The sequence below is a fragment of the Buceros rhinoceros genome, unplaced genomic scaffold (assembly GCF_000710305.1).
Source record: "Buceros rhinoceros silvestris isolate BGI_N320 unplaced genomic scaffold, ASM71030v1 scaffold5707, whole genome shotgun sequence".
In the NCBI taxonomy this organism is placed as follows: Eukaryota; Metazoa; Chordata; class Aves; order Bucerotiformes; family Bucerotidae; genus Buceros; species Buceros rhinoceros.
In genome coordinates, this window is record NW_010422651.1 from 6,450 (window position 1) to 28,979 (window position 22,530).

Genomic DNA, 22,530 nt, shown 5'->3' on the forward strand with positions numbered 1-22,530 from the left:
TAGTCTTCTGATTGTTTCTTAGATTATAAGGATTACTCAAAATTGCATCTATTCACTGAATATACCATGAATATTTTATTGAAGTAACAGACAGTGAATACTGTGGTCAAATAGAAACCTTGTCTGGTTGGTATGGTCTGCCTGAGCTCTGGCTTTTGTACAGCTTCTCTACTAACTATGGAAAGTGTGTGTATGTGTGATTTTTTTTTGCTTATTTTACTTATTTACTCTTTTATTTTACTATTTTACTTTTTTATTTACTTTTTTTTACTTTATTTTTGAGGGACATGATGCTGTTTGGTCAAGCCACTTTCTTAAAGGAGAGGTGGGTGAAAGACCCACGTGACTAATTCAATGATTTTAAAGGATTTAAGCCAGTCTCTAGCTGAGTCCTGAGAGTGTTTCTACTTTGTCACAGGTGACAGTTACTGCTCAGTGACAGCTTGTGAAATGTGACTGTTCTATTGATACAGCCTGGATAAGCACTAGCAGAGAAAGGACATTCTCAAACAAGAAGGAAGAGAGAAAATGGGAGAGAATAGTTCAAGTCCATCCTTGTACACATAAGTGGATCACATAAGGATCTAGTGCAAGTGATTTTCAGATTATGCATCTTCCTTTTGTTTCCTCGTGCTTTGTGTGGGGTGGACTTGAATGTTGTATTCTAATATGGTTGCAAAGGAAGAAAAGGTACAGTTTAATTCTGTATGAAAACCAAGAAGCTGTTTTAGTCATGCTCAAGATTTGTACAGTTTCCACCAGTTTTCCCCTACTTCATGTTTAATGTGTAAACTCAAAAAATAAAGTGTACTTGAAATGCCCTGCCTGGTTTGTAGCCTTGAAACTCCTCATACATATCTCTGATGTAAAACCCTCAGTACTCTTAGGAATAACACCGACATATGTATCATAGTAGTTTTTAGGGAGCCCAGTCAGCAGCTCAGACATCATATAACTGATCCCAGGCTGGTTAGAACTGAACATCCAAAAGGTTTCTAACGTATTTTGTAATAACTCTAATTTGATTTTTTTTGTTTTGGTTTGGTTTGATTTTTTGTTTTGGTAGCAAAATTCAAACCCAGATGTGCTTTGGTTGCTTTGTTTCCCAGCTCTTTCACAAACTCTTACAATAAAACTCTTTTCCTCTTGCTCCTCACACTTCTCAGGAGAACCCTCTTTGACACTACATTATGATTTATACATGTTATTTTTTCAAGAAAGAAAATTTTTCAAGCCATTATCCTTGTTCCTATGTAGAAAAGTTGCCTTTGAACAACAAGGGGCTGCTCCCTGTTCTCTGCCCCTGGGATACTCTCTTGCTTTGCTTGGCTCAGTCTGATTTTTTTCCACAGTCTTCAAGCTCCAGGCATTAACTCCTGCCCCTGCTGGCCCAGGGAAAGGCAGTTTGAAGCATCTCATTGTCTCTGGAGCAATACTCTCTGGTACAGCCCAAGCGCAATGCTGCCATGTAGTCATTTTCATTTACGTTGTGCCACCGAGGAAGAAAGGCAGCCAAATTCCTCACTGCTGTGTAAATATTAGACACGGCAGCGAGGCTTTGAAGTGATATTACACCCTCTAACGCAGCCAGCTGACAGAGTGTGCCAGTTTTGTTTCAGTTGTGACTCAGGCTTAAGAAGGCTTAAGTCAGCTGCGAGCAGCTCGCAGGTTCCTGGGTAGTAAGAGCATGTGCCATGTTTTACAGCTGCCATTTTGGGATCATCTTAACTGGTGTTTTAGAAGGGAGAAAGCTGCTTGGGGGGACGACTTTGAGGGACAGTGGCTGTTCTAGAGAGCGATGGTGGAGCCCCGTGCTCTGCTCGTGGATGCCAGCTGGCCGATCAGCCCACAGTGGCGGGGGGTCAAGCGGCTGATTTGCAGCAGGCTCTCAGCCGACACATGCCCGGCCGTGGAGGCACGGGAGCACGCACGCTGCTCCTCAGCCCGCAGCAGGGTTGGATGGGCTCCTGCCACCTCTCATCACTGCCGGACGAAGGAAGGAGACCAAAGAGGGGCAGTTTCCCACCTCAAGCCAAAGGGTCACGTGGTCTCTGGGCAAAGGAACCTGTGGTCTTCTGGCAAAGGGGCACATAGTCTCCCGGTGAAGGGACACTTGGTGTGCTGACCAGGAGACAGGAGGGGGATGGGAGCGAACAGGAGGGGGCCTGGCCCACCAAGAGGGACCAGACAGGCCAGGGTGCAGGAAGGAGCATATCTCCAGCAGCAGCTTCAGCCAGGAGAAGAGGCGCTGGCAACGACTGTCCCTCTGCCCCTCTCTTTTGCCACCTCTTCTTGCGGAAAAAATTTTTTCCTGGCCTTTTGTTCTCTGATGACTCCTTCACAACAGCCTTTCATTTTAATGATAGCATAGCAGTGAAACCGAGTCACATCGATGCCTGAAGGTTTCCATCTGTAATGAAATGTAAAAAAACTTGGCAAGGTCTGACGTGTTCTCAGTCTCCTGAGAGTGAGACTTGGGAACTGAGCTCTGGGAATCAAGTGTCAGACCAACTGTGCTTTCCAAAGCAGTGAATTGTTTTGATTAATCTTTTTTTTTTTCTCCTTCATTTCCCATAGAAATCGGCAAGATTGACCAAGATATATATAAATACAACACCCCAGGATTCACTGGCTGCCTGTCAAGAGTACAGTTCAACCAGATTGCTCCACTCAAAGCAGCTCTGAGACCTACCAACGCCTCCTCTCACGTCCACATCGAAGGAGAACTGGTGGAATCCAACTGTGGAGCTTCTCCCCTCACCATCCCACCAATGTCAGCTGCTACCGACCCTTGGCACTTAGACTCAGGTAAGCTGTGGTGCATGCCGTGTTAGCTCAGCAGAGCAGTTCAGAGAAGAAATACATCCACCTTCTGTAAGGAAAACCCAGACAGAAAGGATGTGATTGATAGATGACTGTAGGGCTATAATCACTGTAGGAAATGAAAAGCTGGAAGGACAGAAATTTGCCACCAATTCTAAATGCAGTTACAGATACTTTCCTTTTTTAATATTCTGCTTTATTTTTCCTTCCCTTAAGTCTCACACTGTTTGAATGTTGCGTTTTGGCCTAACTGCTGTGATAGCACTTTCTCTGTAGCATTGGGTATGTAGTCAGCAAAAGGTTGCGAGTACAGATAAAAAGGGTACAGTAGCATTTCTTATGCTGTATTCCTAATAAAGTGAGTATATTGTAGTCAGCTACATACAGAAAAAGTAAATCTAATTTTAGGCATAAATATATTAAAAAGTGCTGATTTGTTTCCTGAAATGTCTGCTTTCCTTAGACCATGTTTAATGGGAAATCCCATTAGATGTGATTGCATTCATCTCATGCTGAAAATGCTGGAAAGCCAAAACAATTTGCTGATCCCAGCAATCTCATCCTGCTTTGTGACTGACAGTCTTTGAAATTATACATTGTGCCTAAATGTTGAGGGGTTTTTTTATTTTGCTTCTTGGGTGTCAGATAAATACTTTAAAAAAAGAAAGAAAATCTGTTCCCTTTACATACGTAGGGTCAGGTGTATGTTGACCTCTCTCCTGTATTTTGTCCCTATTTGCCTTTTAACAGTGTAAATTATAACCTGTCCTGGCAAAGTTGGTGTTTTTACAGTGGTATAAAATGAAAAATTCCGGAGGAAAAACCGGGACTGTAATTATTTTGATATCAATTAGTCTTTCCCTGTTATGTTTGAGGGTGCATCTATCTGCCAGTTTTCCTATGAAAGAGGACAGTATATATGTCTTTCATAGAAGTATGAAGTGAGAGGCAGATATTCCAGGTCTGAGGGTCCCGAACATCTATACAAGCAGTATCATGCCCTAAAATCTGCCACTCCCTCCTTATGGCCATGCCATTGTAAGATTTCAGTACGTCTTTTCCTTCTTTATAATGCAGTCTTCCTACTTGAATTTTTTTCCTCACAAATTAGTAGTCTGTTTCTTCTCTGAAATTAATACGTCAGTTTGTACCTGAAGGTTATGCTCTGTGCTCCTGTTTCTGTAAAAGCACATTTCCTGAAGGATAACGCACTGGCTCGTACCTTTAAGCTTCTTGAGGATGCACTGCTGCTGTGAATCCTGTGCACCTAAGGGGTGTTGGTTGTTAATTTTTGTTTGGTTTCTTTTTCCTACAGATAATTTGACTGCAAGCTAGCAAAAGACTATGGTGAGATTTATTCCAGACAGTTGAACTGTTCCTAATAGCTCCTAGTGTTAGAAGAGGGAAATCCTGTTTGTCCTCGCCACATGCTATTACACTTGTCCATGTGTTGACTCAGTCTCATCTTGGAAACTTTTGCTGAGTTGATTCAGCTTTGTTCACCTGACAAATTAGAAATTAATGCATTTTCTTCTGGATTAATTGTAGTACTCCTTCATGGAGCCAGCAAGAAAGATATCAGGGGACATACAGCATACAGCTAGGTTGGCTCAAGCTGTCTGTTAGCTTTTGCCCAGTAAAAAAAAACTCATTGCCGTAGCTGGACTTGACTGGTTCAGAGCCAGAGTGCAAGTGACCCACCTTCATTTTTGGTGATGAGAAGCTTTAGTATGATTGGGAGCTAGGGACACCTCCTCTTGTCCTGTCCAGAGCTCCACAGCAGTGGAAGGAAAAAGTTCATTTTGGTTTGAAGACTTCTGGTGAGGGTCTGCTGTACAGAATGGGACCAACAATGTCAGCTGAGCTAAGGTAGAAAGAAATTTCACAGCAAGGGATGGTGTTTCATTGGGGCGGGAGCAAAAGGACATTGAGGTGTGGATGAACAAGTCCTGCCTTTCTGGGTGACATTTGCATACTAAGAGGAGGTATCACAGCAACTCATTTATCGGTGTCGGGTAAGAACAACTCAGTTTTTGTAAAAGTATCTCTGGTGCGCTGTCACAGCTAGCTCTGCAGACTCAGGAAAGATGTATATTGTAGACCGTGCAACCTCACATACAGATGATCTTGATGACTGGTAAATGAAAATGTTTGGGTTTAGTGCCATTGTGCATTAGCAAATTGGCAGTTTGCTCTGAGGATTTTTTTGTGTTTCCCAATCCATACTACAAGACTTTCTAAGTTGAAAGAAAGTGGAAAAATCAGAGGTATAGGTAATGGTTCCACTGGCTCTAGAGCTGGAATCGTCTCAGTACTCTCTGTGTGAGTTTACTCCTTAACTAAAATGGCTGAAGGGGCAAAGACAAAATGTTATTTTGAAATTCACAGGAACACTTGTAGTGGTGCTAAAGCAAAAGCTGCGGTCACTCTGCCACAAAGAAATGGTTGAAGTGAACATGGCTTTGAAAGCAACAGTTATTAGGTACAGGATTTCTCATTTCATGCATATTTTTATCTGTAGTTTTTATTATTATGTCACCTATTTCATTTTAAATAGTGTGAGAGTTGAGGACAAGTGGTTTGTAGTGAAAAGATAAGATCAGGAAAAAAATAGTGGCAAGTGTGATATAGTTTAAATCTCATTCAGTGACATAATCTGCACTCATCTTGATTCATATTTTGAGTTAAATGTAGTTTATAGCTTTGCTTCTCAAATACTGTAGAACTGAAGTTTGAGGTTGGAAAATGTTGTATGAGGGGATAAAATATAAGTGTCTAAATAGGGCAGATACACCAGAAGGTAAATCTAAGGATCCTTTCACCTCCAAACTGCAGTGGTGGATCAGACCTTACAGATAATTACTAGATCCTAAGCAGGTTCTACCTGACAGGTGACCTACATGAAATGTTTGCCTTGAACTCTTCTACCTAGTTACTGTGTGGACACCCGCTAGCTGAAAATATTTTGGATGCCATAACAGAGAGGCCAAAGGGAAAATCATAAAGACACACATCAGTCACTTACAGTTGACTCTTAGAGATGAGTTCAGGGATTTATCAGTGAGGAAACCTTGTTGAGTTGTTCCCCAGAAAAATGGGCCATACTGCTTCTTGATTCATGTCTTGCACTTTCCATTAGCCTTGAATTAGCATATATTGAAATATTCGTTCTTTTTAAATTTTTTTTTCATTATAAAAATGCCTCTTCCCTTCCTTCCCACCCCTGGCTGTCATTTTGCCATGCTACTGGGACGTTATCTTAAACCATTCCCTTGTTCAGCTTGTGAGCGTTGTTGCAATACATAGTCTTTTCCTGTTGCTATGGTGATCCTTTCCTGGTGGTAATAAAGCACAGGAATTCCACATATCAATTCTTTTCTAGAATGTGACTTTCTGGTAATTTAAAAAAAAAAAAGTCAATAATCAAAACGGAGCAGATCATCAATATTAGTGTGTTTTCCTGTGTTTTCCTCCCACCTGTAATATCTCACTTCATGTCAGACAATCTGATTTACCTTGCTACAACAAAATGAGTATGGAAAGGAGGTGAAAAAGAGCCTGATCAATGACTATAATATTTTAAAATGACTTGTCCTAACTTTATATGTTGTCGAAACCCAGCGAATTACCTGTCTGGCATACATGTCTAAAAAGAATGTATAATTGCATGCCTTTAACTATATTAGCATGCATTTTATTATCTATTACTGTAGCATGTGTAAAAAAAAGGCTAATCACCAAGGGTTTTTTAAATATCTCTCAGTACAAATTAGCTAAGATATATGTCACTGATAACTGACATCTTGCTCGTTGTAGAGAAGCAAACAAAAGCCTAAACAGATGATTATTTTTGTAGTAGATAAATGCCCACATCTAAAGTGCCTTGTACTTACAATCAGAAGATGCGTATTGTTGAGGTGGAGTTGTTCAGTTTGTGGGTGTTTTAATCTAAAACAAAGGTTCTGCAGTTACTATTTAAGGTTCACTTATAATCTTTCACTATTTATATAAAAAAGATAAAATAAACCTTCTATATGTAAGTACCTCTCCATTTTAGGTAAAATATGCTCCAGCTTCCCAAACTATCCACTCCTGATGTTAGTATGAGCAAGAGATGCCAGGCGAGGGAAGGTACATACCACAGCTGACAAACCGTGCTTTAGCACCTCTAAGCTGTCGTGGCACTGTGTAGCTGCAAGATTAATTTATTCTGAGTTCAGATAGAATGGCATCTGGAGTCTTTAATATGGGTTTCACTTAAACCCAGATTAGCTTCAACATTCTAAGAATTAGATGGAGCAGGATTAAATGTTAGGTTTGCGATGTTCTTCCAATGGTGTGACTTTTTTCTGACTGTACATATTTAAACCCTAAAAGCTGTTGAATTTTTGTAGAAGGTGAAAGGCCTTGCCTTTTAAGAATCAGCAGCTTACTTTGAAACCTATATTGAGCATGACTGGCAAGAACATTGTATGAAGACATGCAACACTGTCATCAAGATTAAAAAGGCTGCCTGCAGGATTAACTCCCTTTTGTACAAATTCATCCCCCTTCCTTGAGCAGGTGGTGTCAGGAGAAGAGCGTGGGAGGATCGAGTACTGGCTCTGTGAAAGAAGTACTTATCTTTGTCAAGTGAAAGATTGCAGTTGATTTCTGGACTAAGAGAAAGCATCACCTTCCCAATTCAGACACCAGCAGTTGGGTTGCCATCCCACCCTCTGACAGCTGGTACCCACATCTCAGAGGGCAGAGGGGCAGCATCTGATGAGAAGCTGTGTCAAATGTCCACTGGTACGGATGTGGCTAGAGAGACAGGAAATAGCTCTTGCCCTTGTCAAGGGCTCGTTAGGAATGGTGCAGCGGGAAGTAAGGATCAAAGGTGTAACTTGCTGGAGGGTGTCAGGTCAGTCCTCACAGTGGTCTTAGGTTACAAACACATGAACAAAAGGGTCTTCTCCTGGCCACAGACATTGAAAGAGTCTCCTACGCATCAGTGAATCCAGCAGCAGGAGGATTATAATCAATGGTGATGTGTGACACAGCACTCATTCTCTCCTCTAAGGCACAGCAGGGGAGTAGGGTCACTTCGACAGGCTTCCTGCAAGAGGCAAGCGAGTCCTGGCAGGAGGTGGCAGAAGGGACAAAAGAGGTGCAACGCTTTTGTTCATGATGCCATCTTACACATCTAAATGTGATCTCCTAGGTGTCAGCAAAATTAGAAATGGGTGTGAATGCACTTACTTACTAGAATAAAATGACACTTGTACTTTTTCAAGCATAGCAAACAGGATTAGTTACCTGTCCTTCAATCAGAAAATAATGCCAGAATCTCTCTTTGAAGTTATTGATCACTCGAGGTGGTTGGGATTTTTTTAATTAACATAGCATGTAAACATAGGGAGGCTCTTTGTCTGCCTGTAAGCTAGTTCAATATTTATATTCCCTATAGAAAAGATGGAGGATACACTTGCAATCTGCCCTGCAAGCTGACAGTTCCTCTGCTGAGAGTGACCAGCGTTCACCCCCAGTTCTACCACAATAGTTCACAGCTCTGACCTGAGATGTTTTCGAACACAAAGGTGGCATTTTTTTCAGACAGTTGGGGATTAAGTCTAACAGAAACTCATAGCTCTGTTTCTAAGCACCAAGTGTTTCTTGCGCACAAGAAGGTAAGTAGTGAACATTGATATGCAACAGTTTCTATTTTTCTCCTCCCCATCCAGCAGCTAAGTGGGAAGAGCATCTGTCTGAGATTTGGCACAATCAGTGCTTCATCCTTAAAGGGCTTAATTATGGTGCTTGAATTACTGTAAATCTCTCTATTGATTGGCAATAAAAATGCCTCCCTCGGTCTCATCTAGTTCCTTCACGCAATTATACATAGCTTTCTCTTTCCTTTAGGAATATGTAATTTCAGTGTGAAATTTCTGACACTCTGTCTAGTGTACCAGACAGCTGACAGACTGCCAAGCTAGTAAATTCTTCTGGCATTCATTGAGAGACCAGCATTGTAGCTATGTCATAAGTAGTGATCTGAATGTTAATGCTGCTACCTAACGTCAAGACAGGAAGGTGGTAATATTAAAAACAAAATGTTTTCCATCCTCTGCAAAGACTGTATTTTTTCCACAAGTACAGCCTTAATGAGTAAAATAGGGCTGGAATAAATTAAGAAAAAAATGGAGTAGAGAAGGAAGCATTTAAATGCCTGAGCACTTCATGTGACTGCCTTCTTTTTCCTTTCCCTAGGCTGAAAAGCATTTCACTTCCTTTTTAAAAGGTTATTCTAGATTAGTCAGGTCATTACAGCTATTAATGTTTATTTTAAGTTTAAATTCTCCAATCCAACCCATTCCTCATCCCCAATCCAAACCTTTCTTTTTCATAAGTGTATGAATGCAAAAAAGTGCAGAACCTGATCTTGTTGTTCATATCCTGGCTGTGAGATGCCCTTTCTTCCAATGACTTCAGTAAATAAAGTCCATCTTTTCTTTTTTTTTTTCTCCTTTTTTGTAGCTGTCATAAGTTTACAGGCTTGTTCAGTATTCCTGTTAGTTGGGTTAGATTTTTTTGTTTGTTTTTAGTTTCTTTCAAGTATTCCCTGTGATCCGTTATCAGCGATTAGCTACATACAGCCAGGCTTTGACCAGCACTGAACTCCACTGTTCACGTGAGAGCACTGAAGCGTTTCATACTCTACATTCATTATAAAAGGAAGGATTTGTTTGTCTGCCTTAACAGGTGAAATGTAAGCCCTGCTCATAAAATTTTCTTCAAAGTGATAGCTTATGCCAGCATGACTAACACACTAGTAGTTCTTGCCTGGAGACATAGTGAGACCCAGTGTCAGTCAGACCAGAAGTTAAAAGGCAGATGAGTTTAGATCTTTGACGGGTGGGCGTGTTCTAGCGAGCTGCAAATCAACTGGAGATTTAGTAGAGTAAATGTTCAAAATACAACCTCAGAGACAGAACTTGCTGAAGTTCAAACTACAGACAAACACAATCCAGAAGTGATACTAAATATCTGCTCTCCTATTAAAATAAGGAATAAAATTCTGTAGTATACAAGTATCAGTTACTAAATTTAAAAAGTGTTTTGGTCTTGCCACTACTTTGTACAATTACTTGCTTGTGTGCAGAAGAAAGTGTAAAATTTACTGTGGGGAAATGACCATACAAAGGAGGAGGCAGGGGAGAAACACCTAACCCACCCAACAGACAGTACAGGAATTTCTCCCAGCACTGATTTGGGGGAGTTTAAGCTGTGAGGATGGGTATCCTAATAAGGCACAAGTTTTTCGGTCCCTTTGCTGGGAAGATTTCTTTTTAAACTGAAAGAAAGAATTGTACTGCTTTCTTGGAGCAAGCCATTCATAAGCCTCCATTTCCTCCTCTCCTTAAGAGTATGGACAGCAAGTCGCCTGCAGAAGGAAATTAAAGGGCTAATTACAGTTCAGAAGCAACTGGCTTCACTAATCGTGTTGTCAGCTCTGGTGTCTAGTGTTGAGAATTTGCATTGTCCCTGTTCTCTGACTTCGGAATGTTCAGTGAGTTTTCCCCAAGAGCTGCCATTGTTAATTGTTGGCATTTCCATTGTGCACTCAAAAATTCATGCTTTGTTTAACAGAAACATCCAACAACTCTTTCTTCTGAAATCCACACTTACTTTCCCACAGGTGTTTGCACACAGAAGGGCTGTTCAGAGGACAATGTTTCAATTAAGCCATCATTTCAGAGGATTTTTTTATTTATACTCATTTCATATTGGAATAAAAAGATGCGATTAGAGAGCCTTCACACCAAAAATGTAAAACCAAAGGTTTTGTGTCTTCCTTCATCTCTGTGTATGTCTCTGTCTCAGCAGAAGTCTCCAGTAGCTGTCAGTAAAACCACTTAGATTCAGTGAAAAATTCTTAGGAAAAAAAAATTCAACCCTACAAAATGTTTCTGATCTAACAGAACATATCTGACAAAACTTAGTTTAGAAAATTTGTCCAAATAGCACTAATGTGTTAGAGGACTTTTGTGTCATTTATGAAGGTTTTTATCCAGCTTTCTTTCCTTCCTAGCCCTCCCAGCCAAGAAGGTTGCAAAGGATTGAAGAAATTAGTTGATTTTTATGCGATGTTGACACTTTCGTCTTCCAAATAATTTGCATTATTGGCAGCTAAGAGAAGAAGATGACATTTTTAAAGTGAAAAACCCTGATTTTTCCTCTAAGCTGCGCATCCGCTCTGGAATTTTCAGAATTGCTACGTGGGTGCATTTTTTTCCAATATCCTGTAACTTGCACCAAAAAAAATTTATCAAGTCTGTGACTGTGAAGACTTCTATTACCATAAAGACAGAAAAATGGTTTATAATAGGGATTTACTTGTAACCCTTTAATGCTACATTTGAGGCATCCCTAAAAATTCAAGGACCGATTATTGACCCTGTATACTATGTTAGAACAAAAATTACCTTTTACAAACAATATGGTTAATAATATCTTTTAAATATTTTATGGTTGGGTAAGTGTGGAATTTTTTAATCTAAACTTAGAAGTGTTTAATATTAAAAATAATTTCAGCTAAATTCTCAGTTCTATACTTAAGCTAGTATTAGTGGGACATCAAGTAAACTCTGTTAACAGAGTTTAAACAGTCCTCCCTCAGAATTTGCTCTCAAATGCCTAGAAAAGCAGGAGTATGGTTTGTTTTCCTCCCTTCTCTGTTTTCAGCTTGGGGAAGTAGGGGAAAAAAAAAAAAAAAAACAAAAAACCCAGAAGAACTTTCACCACAGGATGTAACTAGCAGCATAAAAAGACAGCATTTTTAATACTGCTTCAAAATTTTTTTTAATTTATCTGAATTGCAGTAGCTTACTTGTCATGGGAGCTCTTCACACACAGGAGGAAGAGTTCACATGCAAGAGGAGAGCAGTGGGTGGGATGGGCATGAGCAGTGGGATGAGTGAGAAAGGGCAACTGGAGTCTACGGGCTCTGATGTTCACCTTTGATGTAGAGCTGTGTAATGGAGTTGTTTACTCCTGCTCCATCATTTCTGTACGTGGGTTTAGAGTTTCTCTTGAAATCCAGACCCTTCAGGAATGGGCATGCAGCTGTGACTGCACATTAGTTCCTATAATCAGTTTCTGCACTTACAGTCTGTAATAAAGAGCGCTCTATAATTTCAAACCGTAGCAGTACAGTCTCACCTGACCAGTCAAGCTGACATAATTTGACAAAACGCAGCCAGAGAACTTGCTTTTGTTTTCCTCTGTGTTATGGTCCTATGGAGAAATAGTTTAGTGTGTGGATCTAGTGTCCAGCACTTTCTCAAAATCCTAAGGCGTCAGTGAGTGTTGGCTCTCTTTACAATCTCAATTCTTGGGTGCCTGGCTGCAAAACAGAATTAGGAGGAAGAGTTGTACTTCAAATCTTTGCTTTTATTTTCTACTGTCACTGTTCTACTTTTAATAAAAGTCTTTTTGCTGGTGGTTTTACATACCTTGTGATCACCAGATCCTGTTGTTCCAGTTGCTTCTTGGGAGTTCATAATGGGATAACATCTCTCAAAATTGTGGACAGCCATAAAGGTGAAAGGTGACAGCAGCCTTGCAACATGTGTTAGTTCTAGGCTGAACAAACTCAATTTCCAGCATTTCACAGACTTTGCCCGTTGTTTGTTCTAGAACTGTGATCACTCCTACCCTTTATTTTTTGAGGCAAATCTAAACTGCATCTTCCTTTGTAGTGTGGTGTATTTTAACTAAGGCTTGCCCACTCAGTGAAAAAGTTCCATTAAAAAAATTGCTTCCAGACACGTATACGTCACACTCCTGGTAGCATATGTCAAAATGAGATTTGCCTTTCATTTTGAACTTCTCGGTACTTCTCTCTAGCTGAAAAGTCTCCAAACCAAAAGTTTGGGTTTTGTTTGCCTCTTGCCTTTACTGAATAGCCTTTTGCTCCTTTTCTCTACCCACATCCACATTCTGGACCACTTTTCTACTTGTAACAGGGTCATTTTGCATTTCAATTTTGTAAATTTGCAAAAGGCTTTTATGTGGGATCCACTGTAAAAACTCTCCCTCTGAAAATGGCAGGTCACACCTACTATAATGAAGCAAAATTATCATTCACTCTTAAATCATCACATCTGTCATCTTTAACATCTCATCTTGATTATAGCGTGTTTATCCAGTCCCATCTCCCCTTTCTGTTCAGTGAGTGCAGCTGCTGTGGCAATGACCATGCTGAGCATGCTGGATGATGGCAGGTCTCCTGCTGCATTTTTGTGGTCATCTAAAATTTCAAATGTCATTAAAATGATGGCCAAAACATGGATTTTGCCTGTAGTCAGTCTTTGATCACCGTTTTAGGTGCTGCAAATTTCCTTTAACGCAGCTTGCCCCAAGACTAACAACAGAAAGCTGAGAAGTGCAAAACATAGTTCAGAGTGTAGATCTCTGCTGTGGTTATGGAACCTATGGCTTCATAGACAGCAGCCCATGAAAGAAAGAGAAAGCAGAGTTTGCTGTGTTCTTTTACATAAATTAGCTTCAGGAGGATGGTGTTTGAAGCATACCCGGTGGCCTGCTGTGGGAAGACAGGGTGCAAAGAACAGCATTGCCCAGCTTCGGTTCTGGAACGGAACCAAATGAAGTGGTGATGGTAAACTGCAGACGAGCTTAGCATTTCCTGGTACAGTTTGATCTGTCCCTGTGCTAGCTGTAGGTTTTAGGAAAATATCTTTGGTGTGTCCTGACAGCAAACCGATGGCTCTGTGCCACAACTGCACGAGCAGAGGATTTCAGGGAACTGGCAGCACGTCTCTTGGGCCAATATGTAACTGTTCTCCAGGATAGATCACAAAGCTCTGTGCTCTGTTCTTCATGATTTGTTTCACACAAGTGAGATTCTGGCTGCTCAGAGAAACCTAGGGAAGATTCAGAAAAAGCTCCTAAGGAGCTTTCCAGTATGATCCTCAGACCAGATGGGAATCGGTTGCTCAAAAACAGCCTCTGTAGAACAGTTAATAAAGGAAAACTGAATGGCCCCAGCTAACAATTAGGTAGCACAGCATGTAGACCAAAACTCCTGGAGTATCCTCCCCACACCCACCTTGCATTACATTCACAGTCCACTTACTGTGCAGAGGGGCTTTGCAAGGTAACTATGTAGAGCAACCGCAGCTCCGTGGCACCTATGTGCTGTGGGCAAGTCATGATTTGAAGCTGTCGAGGTGCAAGTGTCAGGCATCACAAAAGGGCTTGCTGAGACATGTAGTTAGAATTAATGTCACCGTGGTAATGGAAGGATCTGAACAGGAAGGAGGTGTTCTCAGCTGCGAAAGAGAAATGAAGACACACACTTGTCCATTAGCAACTCACCCTGTACTTCATCTGCATATTACAGCCATGCGAGCTAGTTATTATACTAGTGAGATTTAGATTCCCATGGAACATGAGAGTCAGTAGTAACTATTCATTTTATCTGACTGGTCATTTTAAAACATTTTAGGAGTTACTCTTTACAACCCTAGAACGGCACTCAGTAGTCTTCTGTACTTTTACCAGAGCATCAGTGTTACTGTTGTGCCTTTGACAGCCTGCTCTAACATGATCTTACCTTGTTTAGTTCCTGGATTTCAGCAGGGATGAAAGAAAGAATCTCATTAGTTGTCTTCTTGACAAAGTTGCTTAATATTGCCAAGGAATATGACTGTAGGAAGGTCAGAGACAAATCACCATGTTTAAATGACGTAACTGCTATCTGAAATGCCTGTACTACATGCCTGTTGGTGACAGTACTCTGTTGTTTAGCACACCTTGGAGGGTCAAGGAATGTGCCCTTAAACATTCTCTTTTGCCTAATTGCTGTGGCAGGATTTACCCTTTTTAAGTTCTCTGATCTGTAGCTATTTCTGATCATTTGAGAAGCTACTGCTGCCCAGAAGAATTTCAAGGGAATTTACAACTAAAAAAAGAAAGTAATGAGTTCTTTTCTTCCTCCTCTATCCATCTCTAGTAATTCATTAAGTAAAAAACTGCTAAAGGCACTTCTGCAGCAAAAGATAATCTATAACCCCACACCTGGCTGAGATTTTAGATGTAACTTTTCCGTCAAAAAAAAAAAAAAAAAGCCATAGTAGAAAAGCCGGTCTCCTGCTTACCTAAGAGTAGTAGAACAGGAAATCCTTAATTATGGAGATAATAGCTGCCAACACTGCCATAGGTGCTTTGACAGAAAGATTCACGAATGTCTAAGCTCCTTTTCTCACTACAGTACTCCTGGTTCTCCAGCAGTTGCAGCAGGACACACCTTTATCCAATCTTATGGTGAACTCTTGTTGAAATAGGTTGTCCCCTGCCCCCAGACTCCTGCTCCTGTTTCCTCTCTGGCAGAGATGAGAGTCTCAGAGTTAGTTACATCTGCTTGTTGATCCAGTGGACAACGATCCATGATGACAATGGGAAGCAGCTTTGGACAAAGGCATCAGGTCCCATCCTAGCAGCAGGTCTCAGACAAGATCAAGGATGTAGCTTGGCATGGTGCTTCATGTTCTTCGTTGTCCTGCGGTGTACTTCTGTGGAACATCATAAACTGTCATCTTCCATCTGCCAGGAATCCTTTGTAGCGTAGCCATTGTGATGTGGCACCTTGGGAGGGATCATGCTGCCCTGAACAGCAGCTTTCCTCTTTCTTCACACTTCGCTAGTGCTGTAGTCCTTGAAACAACCTTTTAAAAGAAGATAAAATATACTACTGAGTTGTAAAATAAGGGGGAACTGTGACCGCTGCTGTTTTTAAGATTTCTTGTTTGGGAACACAGGAGAGCAACTCCAAATGAAGTGGGAAGTGGCAGGATTTGTTAAGTACCTGTGGTGCTGCTGCTATGGTGAGAGGACTCCTTTTTGGGTTAGAATGGCGGAGAGGAGTTCCTTGCAACTTGGCAAATTGATGTTTTTCTCCTTAGTGTTATTTATGGAACCAGGTATGGTTTCATCTTCTACGTTTTTTAGCCTGGTTTGTTTCTGAGAGGTGCAGAAATGCTGTTTTCAGAAGCCAGAGCACCAACTAATGTCAAAGGCACAAGTGCTGCTGGCCAGACCCCCTCCGCTGAGCACTGAGAAATGCTCTTTGTCCCACAGGCAACCAGCCAAACACTAGCTGCTCCACACATAGCTGGTTTGACTCTCCTCCAGAGCAGGCACACAGAAGGCTACTCTAGCCCCAAACCTCTTTTCAGGCCACGTGGCGAGCTGAAGCCATTCATTCTTTTGTGCAGCTGCTTCGCAATACAAGAGGAACTTTATTATGGATTTTACTCCACGCTAACAGAAAGGCAGTTGAATTCCCTTAGCCAGTTTTTGGGTTGGCCTGTAAAGGCAATTGATTACTTTGATACAGTATCACCTAATCCATCAAGCAAGAAAGATACAGCTGCGGTTTAAATACTGACCTAAGAAGCAATTCGTATCCTTGATTATTTTAACTGGAGACAGTTAAGTATTTTTAGCAACATTTTTCCTATTTCAAAATCAATGCCATAGTCCAGTGACAACAAAGGGAATGATTGCAGCCACTCACCTCGCTTCCTGGGCTTGCTTCGTCACTGCAGTGTCTAGTTGCAATGTCTGACTCTAAAACAAATGCTGATGATAGGTTTAACTGATGAGCTTGCCTTTGAAATGTTGCCTCTGTAATGTTTCCGGGAGGTTAAAACCAAGACTACTATCCAAATTCTACTTTAAACCTGTACTGATTCCTTTCATCCAGCTCTGCTGGATTGTCTCCTTTTTAGGTGCTGGCAGATGAGTGCTGGCACATCTGACTGTGTTTCCTCTCCTCATCTGTCTGTTGGAGGCTCTCCTCTCCCATGGGTGCTCCTGCCTGCCATGCCTCAGCTCACAGTCTTGCCTCTCAGCTCCAAAGCACCTCCAGCAGCAGCTAAGCTGACACACGGGGCTTCCTCCTAGAGTAGCAAAGGTGCTGGCTCGTGCTCCTTTGGGTAACTGCTCCACGGCTCTGACCAACAGAAAATGCAACCCCTCGCTTACCTTGGGCTGGGCAGCAGCAAAACAAATGGCAGTTTTTCTTCCAAAGAGCTTGCAGTTGTACTCAACGGCAGTCACGATGTCCTTGAAAATTATGAATCTTACGTGTATAGCAGTGACAAAGGCAAAAGTGTCTATAATAATATCTATGTATGATCGTGCTTTTGAAAGAAAGGTTTTTGCTTTGTTTTGTGCTAAGGAAACTTACTGAATTTATGTTAGAGCAACAAAACTGTATTAACAGCACTGCTTACCTCCTTTATTTTAATTTTATTTTTAATTTTATTTTTGTTAAAAGGAGGAAGCAAAAAGTTCTGAGGGATTAGATAATAGTGAAAGATTTTTTTCTTTTCTTCTTCTTTAGATAAATATCTAGGGAACACAATTATCTTACAGTTGTATTTGAGGATGTTAGATGTTTTTCTGAACTACCGTGTGAAGTTTCACTGCTATTACAACACGAATCTTTAATTCCATGTTTACAGCCAGTGCTGATTTTCCATACAACGGTCAAGCTATAGGAGATGGAGTTAACAGAAACTCTGCCATTATTGGAGGTAGGAAAACTGTTTGCTTTTCTAAGATACTTTGCAGTATGACTAGGACAGCTGACTTGCAGCTGGTAACATCTTCAAGCTATTTGCGAAGAGCTGACTGTGGGAAAACTACACCTAAACAAGGTTAAATAGAAATTTGTTTAAGCCCATGCAGACACATTGCCCTAGTGAAATGGTTCATTCTCTCTTAGTTTGTCTCCTCAGATTCAGTTCTAACCAAATCAAAATACTGATATTCATAATCCACATATTAAGCATCCATGTGGGGAGCTACTTTGCAGTGGTTACTTATGTTAACAGAATAATTAATTTATATGAAGTAGCAAGGACACTTTTCTAGTTACAGCACATTCAGCATGAATCTATGTCAAACACTATTCGCTCCACCCATGACAAAAATCCCTCACGATCCTGCCTTGGGTTCTTAGCAGCCAAGTTCTGCTGTTATTTATATGCCAGAAGGTCCTATTCAGTGTGATAGGTGATGTTAAGTAACACCAGAACGGGAACTTTAGATTAGCATTCCATTGAAGACTTTCTGGCCAGCTGCCTCCAGAAATAAGGATCCTGATTAATTTTAATTAATAATTAAAATAATTGCACATACACAATTTTCTCTGCCCTGTCCAGTAGCATGTAAGTGTTGAACCATAACTCTCCTTGGGAGCACATTGTCACTGCATCAAATTCTGAAGGCTTATGGAAAAAAAAATCGTAAAGATTAGCCTACTAGATTTCAGTCGGTTCTAAATGCATATAAAATGACACACTGATGGTGATTTTTGTATGTAAAGCCACTCTGAGTATAGTAGTACATGCAGTCCAATGGAATTTCTTGTTTCCCTTCCCTAGCCCCCTCAAGGGTCTATGTTTCCATAACCAGGTTTAGATTAGCTGCTTTGTTTTTGATTTGATATGTTATTTTTCCTTTTTAATTTATATTTTTATTACAACTTAAAACTTTTCCTTAATACTTTTAAACCTTACAATACTGGAAGGGTAGCATTGCATTCCTCAGAAAAATTCAGGCCACTTCTGAGCAGCCTGGCTGTCCAACACGTCAGTTAACAAAAATCACATAACATAGTTCTGGCTGATCACAAGATCATAACCTCAGAATTTTATTATGTCTTCATGCTGGAAGATCTTCAGGCCTGTGGAGAAGGGCCAAAAAAAGGAACAGTGCTGTTTTAGCACATAGTTACATATGCCTAAGAGGGTAAGATATATGAGACTTCTCTGTAACAGGGCTGAACCCCAAACAGACCATTGCAGGGGCAGCAAGTAAGGCTAGGACTGGCAATAAAGTACTTGCATCTGTAATTTTGTAGAGCCAGTGCCTGGTAGGTGGTGTGAGCCAACAGTGGTCCGAGCCAATTCTCCAAGCCATGTTGAGGGGCTAATAGATCTATATGCCCATTGACTGGAGAGTATACATCAGTGACTCCACCCACAGAGAGCTGCCTAGGCTGTGACACATCACCATTTCATGTTTTGGGAGCACTTGGCATTCTCTGCCTCGTGGTTAGCAAAGCTTCACCTCTGTAAGTAGGTATTAATGGTGATTAATTATTAATTACCTGCAGGATGAAAGTCTCTAACAGACTCCACTCAGTGACATTTTGTGTGTAGAGAAGACTATATATAAATGTTGGAATAGTGGAAAACAAGCAACTTTGGTGATGTTTAATTGCCCAGGTAGCTTTGGCTCAGCTCAAAAGAGTTGTGGGATCCTTTCTTAGTGTCAAAATCTGTAAGCGTTTTCCTAAGTAGTGACATCTTTTCTTTCCTCCTCTGTGTAGGCGTCATCGCAGTGGTGATCTTCACCATCCTCTGCACCTTGGTGTTCCTTATCCGCTATATGTTTCGTCACAAGGGAACCTACCACACCAACGAGGCCAAAGGAGCAGAGTCAGCCGAGAGCGCCGACGCCGCCATCATGAACAATGACCCCAACTTCACGGAGACCATTGATGAGAGCAAGAAGGAATGGCTTATCTAAACCCATGGGGATGGGGCCTGGGGTGGGACATGAGCTGGGCCAGGGTGGGACTGGGATGATTCTTGCAGTGGGGAGAGAACACTCAGCGTCGGACACTTGAGCACACGTGTGGTAAAAAGATCAGCACAACTGGAGGAGCAAGTGACAGGAAAATACCACTAAGACTGGAGGAAAAAAAAAGAGTATCTCAAGCATTTAAGAAAAAATACTTTTTCATGTTTATTTACAGCGAATTGCCCCTTCCGTATAGAAACAACTACAACAAAGAGCTGTTTTGCGGCTTCAGCATTGGTTAAAACTTTCAGTAATACCTGTCTATTTCTCTGTGTGTTTAGAGGTGTTCTAGATACCTGCAACAAGAAGTGGGGCTGGTTTTTTACATTTTTTAAACTGTGGGTAGTTCTGTCCTGGCAGACCCTTCTTCCCCACATTGTGTTCCTTCATGGCTGGCCACTTCCCCACAGGCTGCCCTCAGCCCTGCACCGTGACTGTACCACCAGTCATTTTGGTGGCGTTGAACCACGGGTTCAGGGCTGGGGGTGAGACAGAGAGGTGAGGGTTGATGCAAATCTTACTTGCCAGTTTTTCAAAGTATCGTCAGCCTGTGCCAACCCTGGCAGGATCCATCTTCTTGACCCAGGCACTTTGATGAATACGTACAATTCTCATCAGCAAAAATACTGTTACTATAAATACTGCTACTACCGGAGAGGGCCATCTTAAAGCACAGGAAGCTTTGGGGTTTTATTATTATTATTTTGTTGGTCTCTGAGGGTGGATGATGCTGTGTGAGTCTGTAGATATAGTCTGTTCGTGTGTCTTTGGCACTGGTAACTTGAGGCACATGCCAGTTTAAATTCAGCTCTGCCTGTGGCATATTGGCATATACTGTACTTAGGCATAAGCATTGTAGTAGGGAGTTAGAGCCAGACTTTGTTTGCTTCTGGTTTTTTTTTTTATAGGCCGTTGCAGAAATATTAGTACAGTTCTAAATGCATTTGAACCCACAGGCTTCACATAATACTTCTTTTCCACCTCTAGCATAGCAATTTATTCTTTAAATTCTTTTTCATTCCCTTTGCAAGGAAAGACTCTGCTGGCAGTGTTCACACAGAAAGGAAAGTGAGGCAAACAAGGCTTGGAAACTCTGGCCAGAGCACATGAGAAACATACAGCTCACAGTGAAGAGTTACTTTTCCATACAGAGATTTACCTGAACTATTTTGCTGTATTTGTAAGGCATTTTTAAGAGTAGCGAGGCCAATGCCAAGTGCATCATTGCACTCTGTGTCCCCTTTTGGACCAAGGAAGTTGTAGGTGTCACCTGAGAAGAAAGCAGGCAGCCTGTAGGAAAGGCAAAGGGGCAGCCTGAAGACCTAATATCCTTTGATGGCAATAACATGGCTTTAGCTTGGCCTCTGTAGAGGAGCGTGGTTCTCCAGTGGAACAGGAATTTCAGGCCTTAATGGGCAGGTTTTGCAGTGGAACAGAGTGAAGGAATCAATGTATTGCAGGGCATTTGCTATGTGCTAAAAACAGAAACTATACCAGGAATTTCCCTTTAAAAATATTTATGTTCGTGACAGTCCTAGATTTGCATTATCTTTAATATTGGTGGGGTTAGTATGCACAGATTTAATCCATTTTTCTGTACAAGAAAGATTTATTTTTCACCCAAATCTGCAATCTGCTACACTAAGCAGTGCTGACATCTTTAATTTCCTCATCTTTTTGGCTGTATCGTTTGTTATTCTAGTCGATGCTTTAAAATAAAAAAAAAAAAAATCCTGGAGGGGGAAGAAGATACTGGAGTCTTACCAGAGAAGAAATTTATAAGCACAACTTGTCAGACAGACAAGGTCAGATAGTTTGGGGTTTAAGGATGGTGGCCTGAAATCCTTTTCTGAATTCATTGAATATAGATATCAGGGCAAACCAAGCCCATTTCTTTCTTCCATTCATGGATTTGGAATTATCATTAAAAAAAAAATTGCCAGTTTCAAAAAAAATTACTGTTTCTGAGGTAATGTTTTGTCGCAGAGGGGTTCAGGTAGGCATAAAAATCACCTCTGTGACTCTTGTGCTCTGTAGTCTTTTGCCTCCAGTATTACCCTCTCCCTCTTTTGTGTTTAATCGAGCAGATGATTTCTTGTTCTTGTTTAATCATGAGTGTAAGGTAAGTCTCCACCCCTTGGGGAGTATCAGCATGGAACGGATCTAGTGTGTGCCACTAGTTATTCAGCAAAATAAATAGCAATCACCGATGTCTTTGTAGGATTGAAAATGCATTCTCTTATCTTTATTATTTTATGATTAATTTTATTTTAATAGTATTTTAGTCCACTCTGAAAAACATTCTTGCCCGCAACTCCAGGTTACCAAGAGAGGTGAACATAGCATCATTTGCATAGATTGGGATTTGGTTTCCAGCAAAAAGGTACTTGGTATATTCTACGTTTAATATCTGGGAGGAGGATCAGACTTATGTATCCTGAGAGACTAGAGTCCTCTTCTGCTTCATGTGGGAGAGACAGAATTAGCAGCCACAGAGCAGATTTGCCAAATGCCTCAGCGTGGCACTAGAGGGGAAAGATGGCTTGGTCTTTGTGCCTGAGTCCTTGGCGAAGCTAGGGGCAGTTGTCTGGGTTATGGTAGTAAGGCCTGTGACATCTATTCTCTGACTTTCAAAAAGATTACCAGCTCATCTCCCACAACCCTGTGAGCAAGAATTTGTGGAAAGCAATCTTTGACCATTGCACAAGCAATAGTTGTAAATTAGTGTCTTAAATTTGAAAAACAAATTTTAAATTTCTGAAATCAAGTTGCGATCATCTGCATCTCTCCATTGACCAGACATCATGGAGCTCTTTATGTGAAGATCATTAGTGCTGTGGTAAAACATTGATAATCTTCAATCTTGTCTTTATTTTTGTGATACGGTCACTTTCTAGAAACCTTTCTAATTATTAAAATTCTTGCTGCTTCTTAAATGGAACCTTAGAGGTGACATTGTAGACTAGCAGCTGGTCTCTGTATAGGCATTTGGTGACTGGAGCTGAATTCCTGCCTGTCTGCTTTGTGTTTAATTTTTGGGAATGGTGT

General features: G+C 41.0%; 1 protein-coding gene across 1 annotated transcript; it reads left to right on the forward strand.

Annotated features, from left to right (window-relative positions):
* Positions 1-2,577: 2,577 nt before the first annotated feature.
* On the forward strand, positions 2,578-19,428 carry LOC104488715 (contactin-associated protein-like 2; the record flags this gene model as incomplete). Its single annotated transcript, XM_010140109.1, has 3 exons — positions 2,578-2,808; positions 17,355-17,426; positions 19,229-19,428. Coding segments are annotated over 3 exons (503 nt in total), but the record flags the coding sequence as incomplete, so codon positions are not given.
* Between the last annotated feature and the right edge of the window lie 3,102 nt (positions 19,429-22,530).